At 37.5% G+C, this 17,820-nt stretch overlaps 1 protein-coding gene across 3 annotated transcripts in view; it reads right to left on the bottom strand.

Annotated features, from left to right (window-relative positions):
* Positions 1-326: 326 nt before the first annotated feature.
* Positions 327-17,820, bottom strand: part of LOC124160192 — a 64,256-nt gene continuing 46,762 nt past the window's right edge. For all 3 annotated transcript variants that reach the window (XM_046535965.1, XM_046535964.1, XM_046535966.1), the window contains 6 exons: positions 14,268-14,499; positions 12,618-12,761; positions 10,450-10,532; positions 8,187-8,424; positions 2,057-2,200; positions 327-832 (listed from right to left, as the gene is read on the bottom strand). In XM_046535965.1, coding sequence (XP_046391921.1) covers positions 743-832; positions 2,057-2,200; positions 8,187-8,424; positions 10,450-10,532; positions 12,618-12,761; positions 14,268-14,499 — 931 coding nt within the window. In that variant the 3' untranslated portion in view covers positions 327-742. The remainder of the gene's footprint in view (positions 833-2,056; positions 2,201-8,186; positions 8,425-10,449; positions 10,533-12,617; positions 12,762-14,267; positions 14,500-17,820) is intronic.

Here is a 17,820-nt window from a genome sequence, read left to right as displayed (position 1 = left end):
TCAACTCCAAAGCTAAATACCATATTTATCAGAATTAAGTCCCCCTTTTTTTCATAAATGCCCCTGGTAAAAGTAAAAGGGGGACTACATACATTCAAACGCATTTTTTTATTTTTTCCCAATACTAAAGCCTCAAAATTAGGGTGGGGATTATATTCAGAGGGGGACTATGTACGGAGAAATACGGTATGCTCTCTGTCTCAAAGTGGCCCATATCTCATTGTAGCCCACACTCCCCTACATGTGAAATAATGGAATAAATTTTTATTTTGGTGATTAATAAAAATTTTTGTTCATGCAGGGATTAAGTATGTAAATAGATTATGAACTTGAAATGCTTGGAAACTTTAATATTGTCTGATATTCATTTACATTTCATGATGAATTTTATTGTGCCATTATCTAAAAGGAAGCCTCCTTTGAAAATGATACGTATATACGAATTTCAATTCATATGAATTGAATCAATATATTAATCTATTCTTTTTGCTTATAATTGCTGGTTCAACAACTTGATTGTATGTTTTAGGGTTGTTAACACAGCCACTTTTCATTATATTTCGTTGAAGAAACCCCCATATTTTATTACAAAAATGCTGATTTTTTTAAAATGTGCACTTGTAAGTTTTCATGCCTTGAGGTTTTGGAATTGAGAACTCCGTGAATGGAAAAGGAATCTTTAATTTAGTTTCATCATTGCACTGAAATCAGTTGAGTGACAAAGAAACATCCCATTAATCCATCAAGGGTATGAAATAAGGATTTCATAATTTTGGTAAGGAATTTCCCTTCCTCCGTAAGCAATGTAGCACACTCTGTGACTGGGGTGTACCTGTGAAAGAGATTACATATTAGAGTTTTTAACGTTTCATGCCAAATTTAAATAAATGAAAGATTGTAGCACTTTTCCACAAAATTTGAAAAGACTTGTCTTGTACCAGATGATGGCTCTGTGAGCCGAAGCGCATTGTACACAGTATAAAATTTTGTGGAAAGTTGCTACAATCTTTTATTTATTTAAATATGTCTAACTTCCACCAATTGAAGCCTAAATCTGTTGAACTTATTTCATGCCAAGATGTGCAGATCCAACAACTCTCAAATGTTTTAACATCTCTTCATTAGCTCTGAGAGGAAATTTATCAGAACTAGGTATGAAGAAATGGGCAATCACTTTCACTGGAGGTACCTTAGCTGGTGGTGAGATGGACGACGTATGTACGTCACATCTTTTGTCATCTGTTGAGGACAAAGAGTTGCTCTTGAGGATCAGTAATAGTAAGAAATTAGCCATTTCTTCATACTGAGTTCTGATAAATTCCCCCACAAAGCTAAAAGATGCCAAGATGTTGGGGAGTTTTTAGATTTCCACTTACATGTTAGGTTTATGAATCAATTTTTTTTTCTCTGAAAATCTCAAATATGTATAATTTCTACACTGAAATTCGTTTTTATTTTAAAATTAATGATATTTATGCTTCATTATCAGAATTATTTCCTACTTTAAGATCAAAGGGACCTTTTATAAACAGGATAGCATATGAAAAATCCTAAATTGCAAATTTGGCTTTCACACACAAAGAACGCCACACGCAACCAGACATTTTGGTTGGCATGCAGGTTGGCGCTAATGATTTTTTTTATCACTCTCACAAATAGCAAAACCATAGAATTCTTTTAATACCCTTTGAATTTTGTAACTATAATTCTGAAAGCCATACTCATCATTGGTTACTACTGAAATGGCTTCCTTGCAGTGGCTACTTCTCCTCAGGTGCAGCTGAAGAGAAGTAGCCACTGCAAGGAAGTTTGTCTTCATCTTCAGTGCTAGGGTGGCAGAATAATATTATCTAATTTTTAAAAAATCAGATCCGAGACCATGATTGAAGTACATACACAACTTTTCCGCACAGGGCAAATTTGATCACTAAAATAAAGCCATTTATTTACCCACCCCAATGAACAGTCATACTCTGTATAGTCAGGAAGCTAGAGAATTTAAATAAATATTTTTCTAGGTTGTCAAAGTTAGCATCCCTTTTGTGAAAAAAATTACCTTTCCAACTGTTTGATTGCCTTGGTGATTCACGCGACCAATGAAGAGGACCTCTCCATTACTCGTACGCCCTCCATGGACGGCATTGTTCGGTATTTTGCCATCAGAGCTGGAGGTCCAAGATAGATTTCTTCCACATAGAACCTGAACAAAAAGGAGCTGGCTTATTTCATTTTTACAAGTTAATTTTTCTAATAGGACTATCACTGGGCAAAATGATTTTATTTATTTCTTTCAACTGGCCCAGATGAGGTCACAATCCGGCCCCCTCTTTCCCTGGGCCAGGGCTCTCTTTACAAGGTTATCAATACGGAAATAAAGGAATACAGGCATCAGTGAAATATTTAAATGATGGTAGATAAATTTATATTATAATGTAGTTGGGCCATGTTGTATTTTTTGCCAGCTGTTGGATCATCTTTGCCCTTGACTAGTCGCATCTCTGGTCTTCCGACAGGGCATTGAATGAATGGGCAAAGGTGCATATAAATGATCCCGCCACGCGCGAGGACCTATGGATTGGGACCAGAAATTTTAAATTTGTGTCTCCCATGTCGTGTTTTCCACGTGTGGATATTGCTGAGCAGGGCCATGCTGTTGTGGATGAAGGATGGAACATGGTGCTTCCAAATTTTGTTGAGAAATATGAATTCACAAGCCAGACATATTAGAGGTTGTTTATGTGTTAGGAGGGCAGACTTTCTTGATGGTCTTCAGAGGAATGCAATATTTTTTGAATGGGAAATAGAACATAGAAAATGTGGGACGATAAGCTTGGTAACATTGAATAAGAATAAATATTTGTTGCAAAGTAAGGAGAGCTAAGAAAGTATGGATGATGAATGTTTGCAAGGATGGGCAAAATAACCTTGTACAGAGGAAAGTAGGAGAATTGAATTTTAGAATTGTGAAGATCCATTTCAAGGAATGGAGTGTGAGATGTAATGCCATGAGGCGCAACAATGGAAATATGTATTTTGATTGAAAATAAATAAAAAGAGAAGAGGTGATAAGAATACCTGGAAAAGTTAAACATCTGAATCAAATTCAGTGCAAACATTATTGAAGATTATTGAATTGGGGTAGAAAAGGATGATGAGAGCTCTTGATGAAGACTATTGTTGGAGGACCATTGGCGCCGACCTCATGGGGCCGGAGGGGGCCCCAGCCCCCTCAAAAATTTGTTATGGGTGTGAGGAAAAAATGTGTCAGGCTTGTCGATTTTCCCCGGAGTGTCCAGATATTGAGATTCAAGTTATCAGGGCTCTAATGTTGATCATTTGACTCTTCTTAAATGCATGAAAAACTTAAAACTCACTACTTTAAAAAATTCCCCGGGTAAGATCCCCGGTTCGGGCCCCCCCAATATTTTTTGTTAGTCGGCATCCCTGTGGAGGACAAGTGGTAGGGAAAAGAGCAAGGGATGGCCCCGAATGAGTTACATAGGACTATGAGTTAAAAAGGATGTAAAAGAGAAGAAATACAGCACTATAAAAAAGTTAGCGAATAGGAGAGAGAAATGGAGAGCTGCATCAAACCAGTCTTAGGATTGTTGGCTAATAATGATGATTAAGGCTCTAGGAATTGATAATGTTGCTGCAGGGCTACATAGTTAAAAATGCAAGAGAGAAGACTTTAATGCACCTCTGCAAAATGAACTTAATGAGAGATATACCAGGTGACTTTGAGAAGAACATCTTCATTCCTATTCCAAAAAACAAGAAAGCAAACTTGTGAAGATTTTAGGACCATAAGCCTGATGATATATGCATCAAAGATACTGACAAGAATCAGTTTTGGTGGAATAAAACGAAGAGCAGAAGAATTCTTATATTAGCACATACTCGGTTTAAAAAAAACTAGGGCACAAGAGAAGCCATTTGGGTACTTAGGCTCCCCCATAAAAGAGAATGTAGAACAATGATATCCATAGCATTTGTCACCTTAGAGAAGGCCTTTGATAATGTAAAAGGGAATTCGATGCTTTGAAATTAGAGTGCTCTACAATGATGGAAGAATTGTGCGAAGTTTATATAAAAAACCATCAAGTAAAATCTGGTCATGAATGCAAAGAAGCAAGAATAAAGAAACAAGGGTGTGCACTGTCTCATGACCTGCTGTAATAACATGTTAGTATTGAAGGATTTCATGACTGGCCCCTTACTTTTTCATTTTTACTTCTAGATAAACATCAATGGAATCTAAGAGAAGACTTTTGGTGTCAATATCCATGAAAAAAAATTAGTATGCTCACAACATAGCATTCACAGCCCTGGCTGAATGATTTGAAGACTGATAAATGTGTAAAAGACAATGACCTGATATCAGCTGAAACCAGCTATCAGCTAAAACTCATGTGATTTTTGCTTCTAGGGGGGGCAGCTGCCCATGATGAAAAAATCAAATTTTGAACAAATGCCATACCCAAGGTCACTGCCAAATGGTTTCTTAAGGCAAATCTAGATTATTCTCAAAACATTTTTTGATTCTTCACATTAATTGCCATGGCAAAATATTCCCCTGAACCTGTAATTGGACCACAGACTTATGGCTCTCCAGCTCACTGTGCTTTGAGGTTCCACTGAGGTTCCTTGATTTCCATGGTAATTTTTCTGAGGTTTACAGTGGTTGACCCTTGCAATCCATCTGGGATGGCAATGAACAGGAACATGGGCTTTGATGAAGCTGCTAACCAAAGGTGAATCTCATTCCAGAACTAATGTCAAACTTGGTACATATTATATATGGGATATTTCAAGCCCATGGTATGAATGGCAATAAGCATGAATTATATGCACTTTTAAGCATAATAATAATAATTTTTATTGTTCCTAGAAATCACATACATACCTGTGAAATTGAAAGTCGTCAAAATAAAAAGTAATGCATAGTTACAAATAAATGACGTGATATAATATTTACAATTTTTACAGTTTAAAGAAAAAGTTACAATTTTTGTGGCTGATGGGCAAAGATTACTCGGAGCCCAACATAATATCCTTCGGGCTATAGTAGTTGTTTTCCATTAAATATTTCTTCAAAGCATTCCTGAATGGTTTAGGTGGAAGACATTTGATATCATACGGTAATTTGTTGTATACAGTGAAACCTCGATATAACGACACCCCACGGTGCACTAATAAACACTCGCTATAGCGAATTGTCGCTTTACCGGAGGTGGAGCAAATAATAGCCAATATACCTGTTGCGAACAGATATACAGGAACAGGAGTGGCGCGGCGACAGATAAACATCTATCCGATAAACGTAAGCATAAATCCAGACGAAAGGCGATGTTTTTTTGCATCACTAAATTTCCTTACTCAAATAACGACTAACTATTCAAACAATTTATAAGCGCCGCACTGAATAAAAATCATGCAAAGCATTGTTTCGTCATCATTATATTTATCGAACGACAGTTTACCACATAAATTTGATACTGAGCACTCCATTAACTTCATTTCTAACAGATCGCTAGCAATTACAGAGGTTAAGGAGTCTTGATGAAAGTCTTCCGGCGGTGAAACCCTCGCTATGGCGAGAGCCAACACCGAAAGGGTCTCGTAAAAACGAATTTTTTAACACGCTTATTATAGGATCAATTGACGGTGCATCGGCTATCTCTCGTTATAGCGGGGGTGTCGCTATAGCCCGTACTCGCTTTAACGAGATTCCACTGTATTTTTGATAGGGAGAATAAGTGTCCTTTTTGGCATTACCCCAGCAGCTAGCATTACCCCAAAAGATGATGCCATAAGTAAGGTGAGGATATATTTTGGTATAATATATCATCTTCAGAGTATCAATGGTAGTTAATTCAGCCAGCTTTCTTATAATAAATATGCAAGTGGATAGTTTATTCATTATATAGTCAATATGTGATGGCCAGTCAAGGTTGTCAGTGAGGATAACACCTAATAATTTTGTTGAATGTGCCTGAGAAATCACATTAGGATAAGTGTGAAGAACCTTGTTGCGGAATAAAATTCTGATTGAGGCAAGGGGCACAGGGATCAGAGTGCATTGCTGAATTTTAAGGGCTTTAACACTAGGAGGATGGGAGTTTCGCGCTACCTAGAAGGACGGCTAGGGGTCATTTGACCCCTAAAATGTATTTTGGAATAAAACGCCTAATTTTCAACCAATATTCAATGTAATCGTATTAATTGTTGAATCAGTTCATTAAAAACACTATTTAACATTATTAAATATTATTTCCATCGCCAAAAGTTAATAACAATTATTTTAAATAATCATGAATTAAACCGTATGTAGTAGTCGATTGCAAATAAAATAATGAAAATTCATACACTCAATACAAAAGTTGTGCTACATGTTTAAACAATAGGGGTACTGGGTTTACAAAATTTGCATCAAAATTTTTAAAACTCATTACTTTGTTGTAAATCTCAGACAGACAGTATTTTTTCAGCGCTGTTTCCACAAAATATTTTTTTGCACTGAATGCGTTCATTGGACGATTTATTCATCTACATCTAAATCTACACACTAACCCGCAAGCCGCTTCAAAGCGTGTTAGGACACCAGCCATTTGCACATGGAAAGGAATTTGGAAAATGGAAAGGAAATTGGTGCAATGATTCAATTTGATGGTATTTGGCACCTTTTTCTTTTTTGTGCCCGTGGAGATATGGCTGTTGGATTTGGAAACGTGTAAATAAATTGATACATGCTATCCATCATATCTACTCCCGCTTTGTTTTTATTATGAAATAGGATGGTCTCTGGTATTCTTTTATTCGTCTCGGAAATAGTGTCATCTGAGATCATGCTGCTGAGTGAAAGTACATTATTGTTCTAGTTTGCCTGATTCTACGTAAGAGCATGTCCTAAAGTATTTTTGAACACTCGCGTTGAATGGATTACATGGCTATTTTATGGGTCATGGATGTTTGTGTGTCATGCCTGTTTTTATCAGATCGTCCATGCAAGAGAAGTTTTCCATTTTTTATTTCTCGACTTCTTACTTTCTTCCTCAACTCGATACTGATATGCATGCAAAAAAATCTACAAACGATAGCGCATTATGGTAGAATCTTCTCTAGTTGCGTTGGAGGTATAGAGAGCTGGAGAGCATTAGAAATTCGTACAAAAGGACAAAATTTTCAGAAGTAACGCTAATTGCCGTTCGAAAGGCAGGGACTCAACCGCCAACCGTATCCTGATTCGTATCTTCCAGGAACTTGCAGTAATGCTTCTTCTTCGACCTACGTGCGGATTCCAAGGGTAGGATTTACAGTAGAATTTTTCAGTCTACCCAATTCCTTCGCTCTCTCCAAAAGAGACAGGAATTTTCCCCAGGACGCAGCGTGCAGTCAACCCGCCCCAAACCCCGACGGGGTCAGGCGGCACTAATGCTGGACACACGGCAAAGGGGCTAGGTCAAGTGACAGTGCCGTCAGGCCAGAAAAATGAAAGTTATTCGTAAACCTGATGAGTCGATGTTGAAAATAATGTCTCTAAGAGCTCTGAATCTTGGACGACGGAAAACAATTCTTGGGATACGTGACGATTTTCCCGTGTGGGTAATACAATAATCATTGAACAATAAATAAAACAAAATTAAAATATCATAATTACATGAATTTACGCAAATCAAGGATTGAAAAGGTTTTATTTCCCTTTGCTGCCCGAAAAATATCGAAAGATTGTGCACAACAAGTCCTTATGCCTAGGTTTTCTAATACAGATAGGAGCCCTTGGGACGAAACTGGCATTGAACCGGGTACTTCCAGATTCAAAATAAAGCAAATAATCTACCACACTAGCCTCTTGCTGATTATATGATATACATGGCACTAAAGTGCCCACGGGCAAGAAAATAGTGCGAAAACTAGTTGTGGGTCAAATGACCCCTAGCCGTCCTTCTAGGTATAACATGTCATAAAAATTTAAAACGAAACATTTTTGTTGAATTTTCACTAATTTATCAAAATATAGACCAAAACGAACAAGTCAAAAAGTTTCAAAATTTAAAAAAATATTTTAATAAGAGAAATATAAATTTGAATTCTGAAAATGGGTCAAATGACCCCTGCTGTCCTTCTAGTGTTAATATGGAGCAGGAGAGCGTCAAATTGGAATAGGTTTCAAAAAAAATTATTACCTGATATTCATCTTTCCTGCATTCCAGCCCGTTGAATGGGTAAAAACAATCTCCTTGTACTTTTCCTGGAATCATTTCATCTCCATGCTGTGCTCTCCCAACATAAAAGGTATTGTAGCTGAAGCCTGCAGAAAATGCTGTTGGTGGTAGAGATCCATTGCGAGCTTCCACCCATGTTATTGATGGAATTACAATTTTTTCATTAGTGCCTTCATATATGATGCTGTTAATTGTGCTCCTGTAATATCATAAGATATAATTTCATGAGCATCTTTGCCGGAGTGTAATTTTGTGATGATTACCTAAAATTTCAGAACAGGTGATTAGCTACCAAGTACTTTCCCCAGAAACCTTGGTCTTGTTTTTCTAAAAAGTATAAAAGGTGGTTTCCTATTATTTTTTTATTGCCTAAATCGAAAGATTATAACTCCTGGAGTACACATTTCACGCTCTTAGATTTTGAAATTACCATATCTATTTTTCGCGATTAAACGAAAAGTGAAAATTTTCAAGCGCGCGAACACACGACGGTCTAAGTATGAATGCTGGGAAAAGCCTGTGCGACGTATTTCTGGTTCCAGCTATCGCCGTGTGAGGTGACCTTGGGGCAATGCTTTGAGCGCTGATACGACGCAGGCTGCTGGCAGGTAGCTGAGTACCCTGCTAGCAGATAGCGCTTGGCTTAAATATGGATTATTACTACCTTATCAGACGAAGGAAACTTTCTGACCTTGGACAATTTAAATGAGTGATTATTAAGTGATGTTTCTCTGAGCTCTGTGACTCATGCATGCATTGGTAATCTCAGATGATGTAAAACTCTTATCCTCTCGTGTTAGAAACTAGGTCCCTGTGACATCACATGGAGTGGAATCGCATGGGTGCCAATATAGCCTTTTTCAAATGAGGTTAAAATTGAACATTAACATTAGTCTAAACTGGGATTTCTAAAACAAAATAATTTGTATTATTAATACACTAATTGTGGGTAAGGAATCGCAATCAATGCCTTTCGTTTTCTTTGATGAAGGAAACTACCTTATTGGAGACAGTGGCACAACCAATTCTATTAGCTCAAAGGCATAAGTATCCAAAGATAGAAGATCGGATTTGGCTGTAGCATGGCCTCCTCTAATACTACCTATCATACCTATAATAGTATTAAAGGAGGCCGGATGACTGTACCTAGTAATTATATTGGGAGCTTGAAAAGCTATTTGTAGAAATAGTTGTGTGATGCAATTTCCAAGAAATGGTGAATTGAAGTACGTATTACAAATCTATGATGGCGAATTAAATTATTTTATTTAAATGTGGAATCTTAATTATATACATATATGAAGATGTCAAAGGAAATGTTGACGTGTTCAAATTGGAGTCATATGATAAATAATTTTGCAAAAGAAGTCCTTTTACAGTTTTTTTCCCCGTTCACCATTTGGATTAAAGGAAATGTTTCATCCTACTGGTCTATCCTGGCAAAAGTGTCTTCTGTCAATGCCTTCCTGCATTATTTCATGAAAAATAATTGGAAATACCCAGCAACATTTTTTCCATAAGTCTAATCTCATCTAGGTGTTTACCTAACTTGATGATGATCTTATTTTTTCTATTTATAGCTTCATTTTATGTATGTTACCTCATAATTTTTGATTAATTATTTATTTAAAACTATTATCACTAGCCACATAACAGTAATTGCATCCACCTCTAAACACTAATAATAATTAAAAGTTAAAATGATGGATATATTTAAGTGAAGTCATATATGTTGGAGATTCGAGTGTTAGATCAAGAGATACGAGAAGAAACATAAGGATTATTGCTGGGAAAAGGAATGCTTTTGGAGTGAAAGCTGGCTAGTAATTGAGGAAAAATAATTTGACAATTTAAAATAAGGTAGTTAATTTTATGTTTGAAGTTGAAGTGCTGATAATAATCAAAGGATGGAGGATTCATCTATATGCAAGTCATGTTTCTTCAAAGCAAAATTAGGCCTAAATTCATGATTCCTTTCCATACAGTACCTATTTTGGAGGAATCATTGTTCTTGTAAGAATTTCTACTCGTGAGCACCACACAAGTAAGAGATGAGTGTCAGTTACTCTACCATTCTAAAACTTGTCATTGTCGATAAATTTCAATCGGAACCTGCCAGGCAGGGCCAGATGCTGGTTGTACTATCCCTCCATCCCATGTGGGGGGTTTAGTTTGAAACTTGGCGAACATTCTTCCTTTTACAATAGTATGAATTTGAACTTACCTTTTCACTAATACTTCAAAGTGTGGGAAATTCAATTCTAATCCATTATATGGGATGGCACAAGCTCCAATACTGGGTTGAATCTGCAAAGCAAATGTTCATAGACATTATTTAGTGCCTAATTATGTTTCTTGGTGTTACTGGGCAAGTGCTCCATCGGTAAATGAAGGAGATGGAAAAACATAGTTATTAACCAGGTCATGTTAGAAATTTTTAATTTTTCTCCCTAAGTAATAAAGTTCTATTTAATGGGGAAAATAATCATATATGTATGTATATCTTTAAACATTACTTTCTCCCCTCATTTATAAAGCCATCCAGCCCCTGAAACAGAAGTCTTACCCTACATTGTGATCCCAGCATGTAGAAAAATCTTCTCTTCGGAGGTATTTGTGGCGTATACTGTATGAAATTGTGCAAGAGGGGCTTTTATGTATTGAAGTCGGAGAAAAATACATTAACCAACATGCAGCATAAGCAGGCCCATTTTAACAAAATCTTGAATGAAACTCTCCTCCCCTCTTCCTCATGATATTAGGCAACTTCCTGCTCCCATAGGTAGGTAACACAAATATTTCACAGACGTGGTCTTATTTTTCCATCCAATAGGAACTCATTGTTCGAATCTAGAATATTTTCAGAATTCATTAGTAACATCAGCTTGTTTTTTGGCTGTATTATGATGGCATTTTAGCTTTCTGATTGAGACCGGGATTATGCCACTCACCAAAGAATTCTATCAATCTGTTAGTGATATTAGCAAACCTTGTGTAATTCCTTAGTCCTTAATTTTATAACGAATGTGTATTTATATGTTACGGTAGACCCTCGGTAATACGAACAACGTTATTACGAAGTTCTTGTTATTATGAAGCAACTAGTTGGTCCCGACGAAAACGCCTATCCAGACTATAGTAAAAGAAACGGTATTACGAAATTTTCTTTTTTACGAAATTACGAACCTCAGTCCTGGTCGCGGTGGTCACAAAATGAACTTAATTACGAATGTCCATGCATAAGCAACGGCTTTTAGGTGGATATTCACTACTCTAAGTTTTAATAATCGTGCCACGTTTAAGTTATTCTCGTGCACTGTGACCAAGAGCTTCAATTATGGTTCTTTATTCAGTTTACTCGCAACATCGTCATGGAGACCCACTAATAACCGCTCGTAAATTGGACGTACAGTCCTCTTCCTACGCACATTCGATTTACGAATTTTCAGAGACAAGAGCATTCAAAATTTTCAAATTTCGAATTTGGCGCCTTTCGATTTGGCCGATGGTACGCGGTGTGGCGTAGAGGAACTCGCACTTCGGCCACAATCTGAACTAAGTATCATTGAATCCAGTGTGAATTTAGGAACTGTTCAGCGTTTCGCCCGTTCTTCCTCTCCGCGGGGAGCTATTTTTTCGGCTCCGGATGCGTCGCACGCCCAGGTAGATCAGTTCGTCATTATCGTGAGTCACCGCGTAAGTGTGTTGCAGTGTTGTATTCTGCAGGATAACCGTACTCCTCGATGCCTTGCATACAGTCCGGCCGGCGAGAGTTGTCCAATGACGGCACAATGGATGGGTGGATAACCCTTCGCCAGCATGATATGTAGCCAATCCCTTTCCCCCGATCTCACATTACACTCTCGCCTATTCATACAACGTTGTCAAATGCATAAGGAGCACCGAAATATGTCTGATCCACCAAAACAAGTGATTCTTCCCCTGAGTCCTTAACGCTCGTCGTCCCTTCCGGCTCCTTTCTTCACGGAACCCTTTGTAGGCGTTTCCCTTTCTTACCTGGCAGCCTTGCCCCCTACCCTGAACTAGACCATTCTGCCTGTCATCGGACAACTCTCGGCGGCCAGACTAGGTTTATCAACTTAGGAACAAGGTCTTGGAACGCACCTAGTTCGTATGTCAGACTTACTGTATTCGGGAAGATATCAACCCTCAATTGCGTTATGCCGCATTCTTCTGTTGAGAAACTGAAGCGAATTTTCCTTTTTGTATCTATTCCTGCGTTTATTATATACTGTTTTTTTTTCGATGATTCTTTAAAGAAACGTTCATACGAACTTCGTTATTACGAACCACCGGTTTTTCGGTCCCGTGAACTTCGTAATAACTAGGATCTACTGTAGTACATAATTGTGATAAATAGCTGAATCAAACCTTTCCAACTGTGCGGGTCCCATTGTGATCCACTCGTCCTATGTACAAAACCTCCCCATTCCTAGTTCGTCCTCCATGCACTGCACCTTCTGGAATTCTGCTTCCTTGGCTGCAAATCCATTCAAGATGATCTCCCTGCAGCACCTGTTCCATGACCATGAAATAAGCGAAAGTTATTATCCATTCAAAGTAAATATTATTCTTCAATTCACAAATTTTTACTGTTTTGAAGTCTTTCGTTAATAGCAAATGCAGAATAGCCAGCAATGAAACTTAATAGTTACTCGTGAATGAAGTGCACAAAAATTTCACTGCCCCTATGATGATAAGCAGATCGTTTTTTATCAATTATTATATTTTTCCTTCTGAATTTTTAGTTTTTCCTCATCTTTTGTCCCAAAACATAAATTCCAGGGAATGCTGTGGTACTGACTGTTAAACTGTTGTCCCATTACACCATTACAAAATACAGGTTCTATTGTGTTAAACAAGAGGTGCCTCATAAATGCTTGCAAATGCATTTTCAGAATCAACCTTTTTGACCTTGTTGTTGCCCCACTATGCACGTAACACAACAGGAGAGCCAATCCTTAAGTGACAAGCTGCCGCCATTACAAGACAAAACACTTTGGAATATATAATGCCTCTCTTCTATGTATTCCTCTTTGGATCACCTCTCTTATATGTTAGAAAACTCTGCTAAAAATGATGAAAGTTTTAAAGAGTGTCCAATGAATAGTTTATTCTTATCTACATAAGAGGTAGATGAATTCTGTTATTTGGGAAGCAGGATAGCTAGCGTTGACCTGGCTCCTTAATGATACTGCTTAGGGGAACACCAAAATTGTGTGCTTTGCTCATAACAAAAGAATCAGAGTAACTTAATCTTCAGAGCAGTAATTGAATTTCATCCAAGGCAAAACAATATGCTAGATAGCTCTGCAAGTGCATGCAGATTTGTTATTTGTTGCACATGAAATACACAACTGTAAAAATCAAGGGTGTTCTGAGTCTGGAGGGGATGGAAGCATTATCCATGCATTCAGCAAGAAGCTAAAATGGGGAAGAAAGTTGCAGACATTTTTAAATGTGATAGCACTCTAGTCCATTTAAATTTAAAGCATTAAGAAGAAATTCAAAGATGGAAAATGAATTAAAAGGTCGAATTATAAAATAAATGGTAATAGAGACAGTCATTGATGATTTTTTTTTCGAATTTCATGTGAATTTTTAAATGCCATTAAGAAAGAGCTACTCTTGAAATTAATTCTCATTGAGTCATATCCTTGAGGAATCAAGAGTACCAAGGGAGGAAAATCCACAAAGAGATTAACTGCCATGTTTTGTTGCATTTTATGAAGGAAAGAGTCAAGTGATCAGGAAATCAATGCAACTCGAAGTTTTTCAAAATCTCTATGTACAATGCATTCAAAAAGTAAAAATAAATCTCTGTTGGACTTTTCTGAAAATGAATTTTTGCTTGATTCACACTATTGTATCTGCAAATATATTATTGGCTCATCTTATTGCCACTCATTCCCATAAAACTTACTTCTAATATCTTAATTCTGTGGCCACTTATTTTTCTTGCCTATCTCATGGCCATACAGGATAGGCTATGCTCATCTGTGTGTAGTGAACATGCCTTACCTCAAAACTTCCCATTCGTATCTCTTTTCCTCCCCATGGTATGTAACAGGTTCTTTGCAATCCATTTACTTTCCCAGGAACAATATCACCATTGTAGTGAGCTCGGCCAACATACAGTTCCGAGTTAAAATCGTGACCTCCAACGAAGCACCCTGGAGGTATATTGCCATTGTTTGAGAAAACCCAATTTTCTTGTTTGGAAACTTGCTTGAAAGCTGGGTAGGATACTGGGCTGTAAATGAGAAAATCCGATTATAAATACTACTGCTTGGAAAAAGAAACTTAAAGCAGAAAATCTCATAATTCCTTCTTAATTCCATGTGAAACACTCAAATTTAGTTCTTTTACTCTATGTTAGTCTTAAATTTTGTCAAGATATTTGACTCATACAGTCCAGTTTTTATTTTGGAAAAGAGAAGGTTGGGCTTAAATTAATAATGATGGAGTTATCATGCATATGATTTTAGAGTTTCCAGTGTTTTGAAAATTTGACGATCTAGCTGGGGTCATACGGTGAATAAAATAGGGATTGCCGATTGAGTTGGATATTTAGTTACAGGTATTTGGAAAATACATAAATATTTCAAACTCTGGAACTATCAAGGAGCATTAATGAAGTGTCCCACTCAGTTTTTGCCCAAATTTGGTGGGATAATAGTGTTCCATGACAAATGTACAAGTGTGAAAATTTCCTGTTCCCTTACAGTCCAGGCTGTGGCGGCGCATGCATGTAAGCAAGTGCACACCCAAAGGTGAATGAATTACCGTATTTCTCCGAATATAGTCCCCCTTTGAATATAGTCCTCCCCCCCATAATTTTGAGGCTTCAGTTTCGGGAAAAGTTAAAAAAATACGTGCGAGTATAGTCCCACCCTTTACTTTTACCACAGGCATTTTTGGAAAAAAAGGGTGATCTATAATCAGACATATACGTAATAATAGAAAACTATTCCTTTACAACGAGAAAGATGAAAATGCTGTCTACAAGTGGATGAAATATGAAACTCCAAACGCTACACCCATCTCCTTGGCGAATTCACCGCTCTACAAGTGTGAGATCCCATGGCATCGGGCCTGTCGCATATTTGGTCTACCTGATCGCTTGTGGGTGCTTGGGTGGGGTGAGGTAAATGGGGGGGCATGCACTGTTCAAATGGGTGATGGGAGCAGACTCAAAACAATGCGAGTGCGCACGCGCTTATTTGGTGAGTAACTCGCAGGTAGTGTAGCTGCCGCCTATCCATCCGTCAATGCATCCATCCGGCATTCATTTAAACTTCATGCAAAAAATGCTTTTTTTGTGTGCCTTTTAGCTTCTATTTGCTGGTGTGCTTTCTGTACTGCGTTGTGAATCTGAAATCTATTTGTTGTAAAATTTTAAATCTCTCTAACTCTATATCTGCTCTGCTGCACACCCTGGTTAAATTACCACCAGCCGACACTGAGTCTGAATAGTTAGCCTCTATAGTTTTGTGTCGACAACCCATTTTTTGGTGAGGGTCCCCTAGCTCATGGGCTCATAAGCTAGGTATCTCTGGCAACAAGCCTTGAGGGAAATGTCAACAAACAGGCCAAGTTTCTGCTGACTAAAAGGAAGACAATTTGCTATATGCTCCAAAGCCTATACATATTACAGTTGTCTTTGAATATGTACTTGATTGTGCATATTTTACAGACGGCTCTGTGAGAGTTCCAAAATCGAAAAAAAAAGTTGTTTTACATTCATTTTCCTGCTTGCCCTGGGGATGCTAACTTCATGCTGATGAGATGCCAAAATGATTCTAGCCTAATGCTATGGCAAATGGTCCATAACCAAGCAATAATATTGATACAATACAATACAGTGCTTAGAATAACACGCTGCATTAGAGGAAGCAATGATAAATATTTCTTATATTTTACCATGTAGTTGTGAAGACAGCAGACATTATTTCTTTAAGTTATCATTTCTTAACAGACCTCAAATATGAAAGGAGAAGATCAGACTACTGTTAAATAAAAAAAATTAAGATAAATATTGTGATGTAAATCACAATACATATTCCACTGTCATTTTGTCTTGAGTGATTGTGCTGTTATCTAATTTTAACTAAAATCATATTGCCTTTACTGCATTACCTATTTTATTGCATTTACATTGTGGTCAATGCATATTGATAAAACTTGTAGTTTTTTAATCAATAATTGAATAATATGTCCATAAATTTTCTCTTTCTCAACACAAGTATAATTTTTGGGACTTCCCTATTAAAGTTTCAAATTTCTCTGTAATTATCTAATTTTTCTCTTGATTTTACATTTGGAGGAGGTTACCGACAGCATAGGTCATTCAAGTCAATAGAGAAGGTTGGAAAGAGACGCTGTGTTGAGATGAGCCAGCTCTAGTCTGTAGGAGTTTAGAGAAACACAGCTTAATGTTACACCCGAAGGATGAAGGGCTGCAATACAGGGTTCCCCCTCAACCGTGAAAACCTTAAAACCGTGAATAAGCCGTGAATTTCGTCTACCGTGAAAAATCCTGGAAATAGCCGTGAAATTCGTCATGAAACCTTAGAAATCTCTGAATCTTGATTGTAGAACTACAATAGACGGATTAAAAGAAAAAAGCATACTTCGATCATGTTTCAAGGTTGAGTCACGTGCAGATACTGTCCACGCATTTACCTACACACGTGTATTCGAAAGCGCAACTATTAATTGGTCCGTGTGTGGCACGACAGCACATTATCCTTAAGCCTGCGATTGGAAGACATTAACCCTGGCAAAAAATCAGGCACTTCTTCACTTCCCTGCCACTCTGCTCTCTCCATCTTCCCACTCACACACTTTTAGCCGGACATGAATTTTGCTAACGATAGGTGACATCATGAGAGAGAGCACTTTCATTGCTGCGTTTGCATTCAAGGCATCTGTTGCGTTTGTTACATTTTTAGTTAACGTGCAGCCGATCATTGTTACATGATCAATATTTCTGCCTAAAATGGCTTATTTAGAAACCGTGAATTTTATGACATTTAGACCGTGAAAACCCCGGAAAAAAACGTGAATTTTATAATGTAGTTAGAGTGGGAACCCTATAATAGCATTCAAGTTGGGCACATCCAAGGTACAAGGGCTTTTCAAAAAGTATCGGAATTTTGTTCATTAAAAGTGCAGTTATTGCACTAGAGCTGTAAACTTTTAATCCCCTTCAAAGTAGTCTCCTTAGAGAAACACAGCTTAATGTTACAGAAAAATTGTTATTGGATGGAAAGAGTGAGGAAAAGCAATGACAGTAATTTCGGACACTACCGGACATCATGTCCGGTAGTGTCCGAAAATATCCACAGGGAAGAATGACGCCTCTGTAGCTTAACTGGCTAAAGCACTCGACCGGAAATCGGGGGATCCGGGTTCGAATCCCGGTCAAGGCAAATAATTTTTTCTCTGTGGATCTTTTGCACAACTTAGAAGAGATTCCTACCAGGTGGAAAGAATGTGTCGAAGTATGAAAAGTCATAACGTTAGTGTGAACAGCGTGGTTAAATTTTAAATGGTTGATGGAATGAAGTTT

This window comes from Ischnura elegans, chromosome 6, assembly GCF_921293095.1.
Source record: "Ischnura elegans chromosome 6, ioIscEleg1.1, whole genome shotgun sequence".
Taxonomy (NCBI): domain Eukaryota; kingdom Metazoa; phylum Arthropoda; class Insecta; order Odonata; family Coenagrionidae; genus Ischnura; species Ischnura elegans.
Note: the sequence above shows the minus strand (reverse complement) of the source record. Positions and strands in the feature narration are given on the sequence as shown.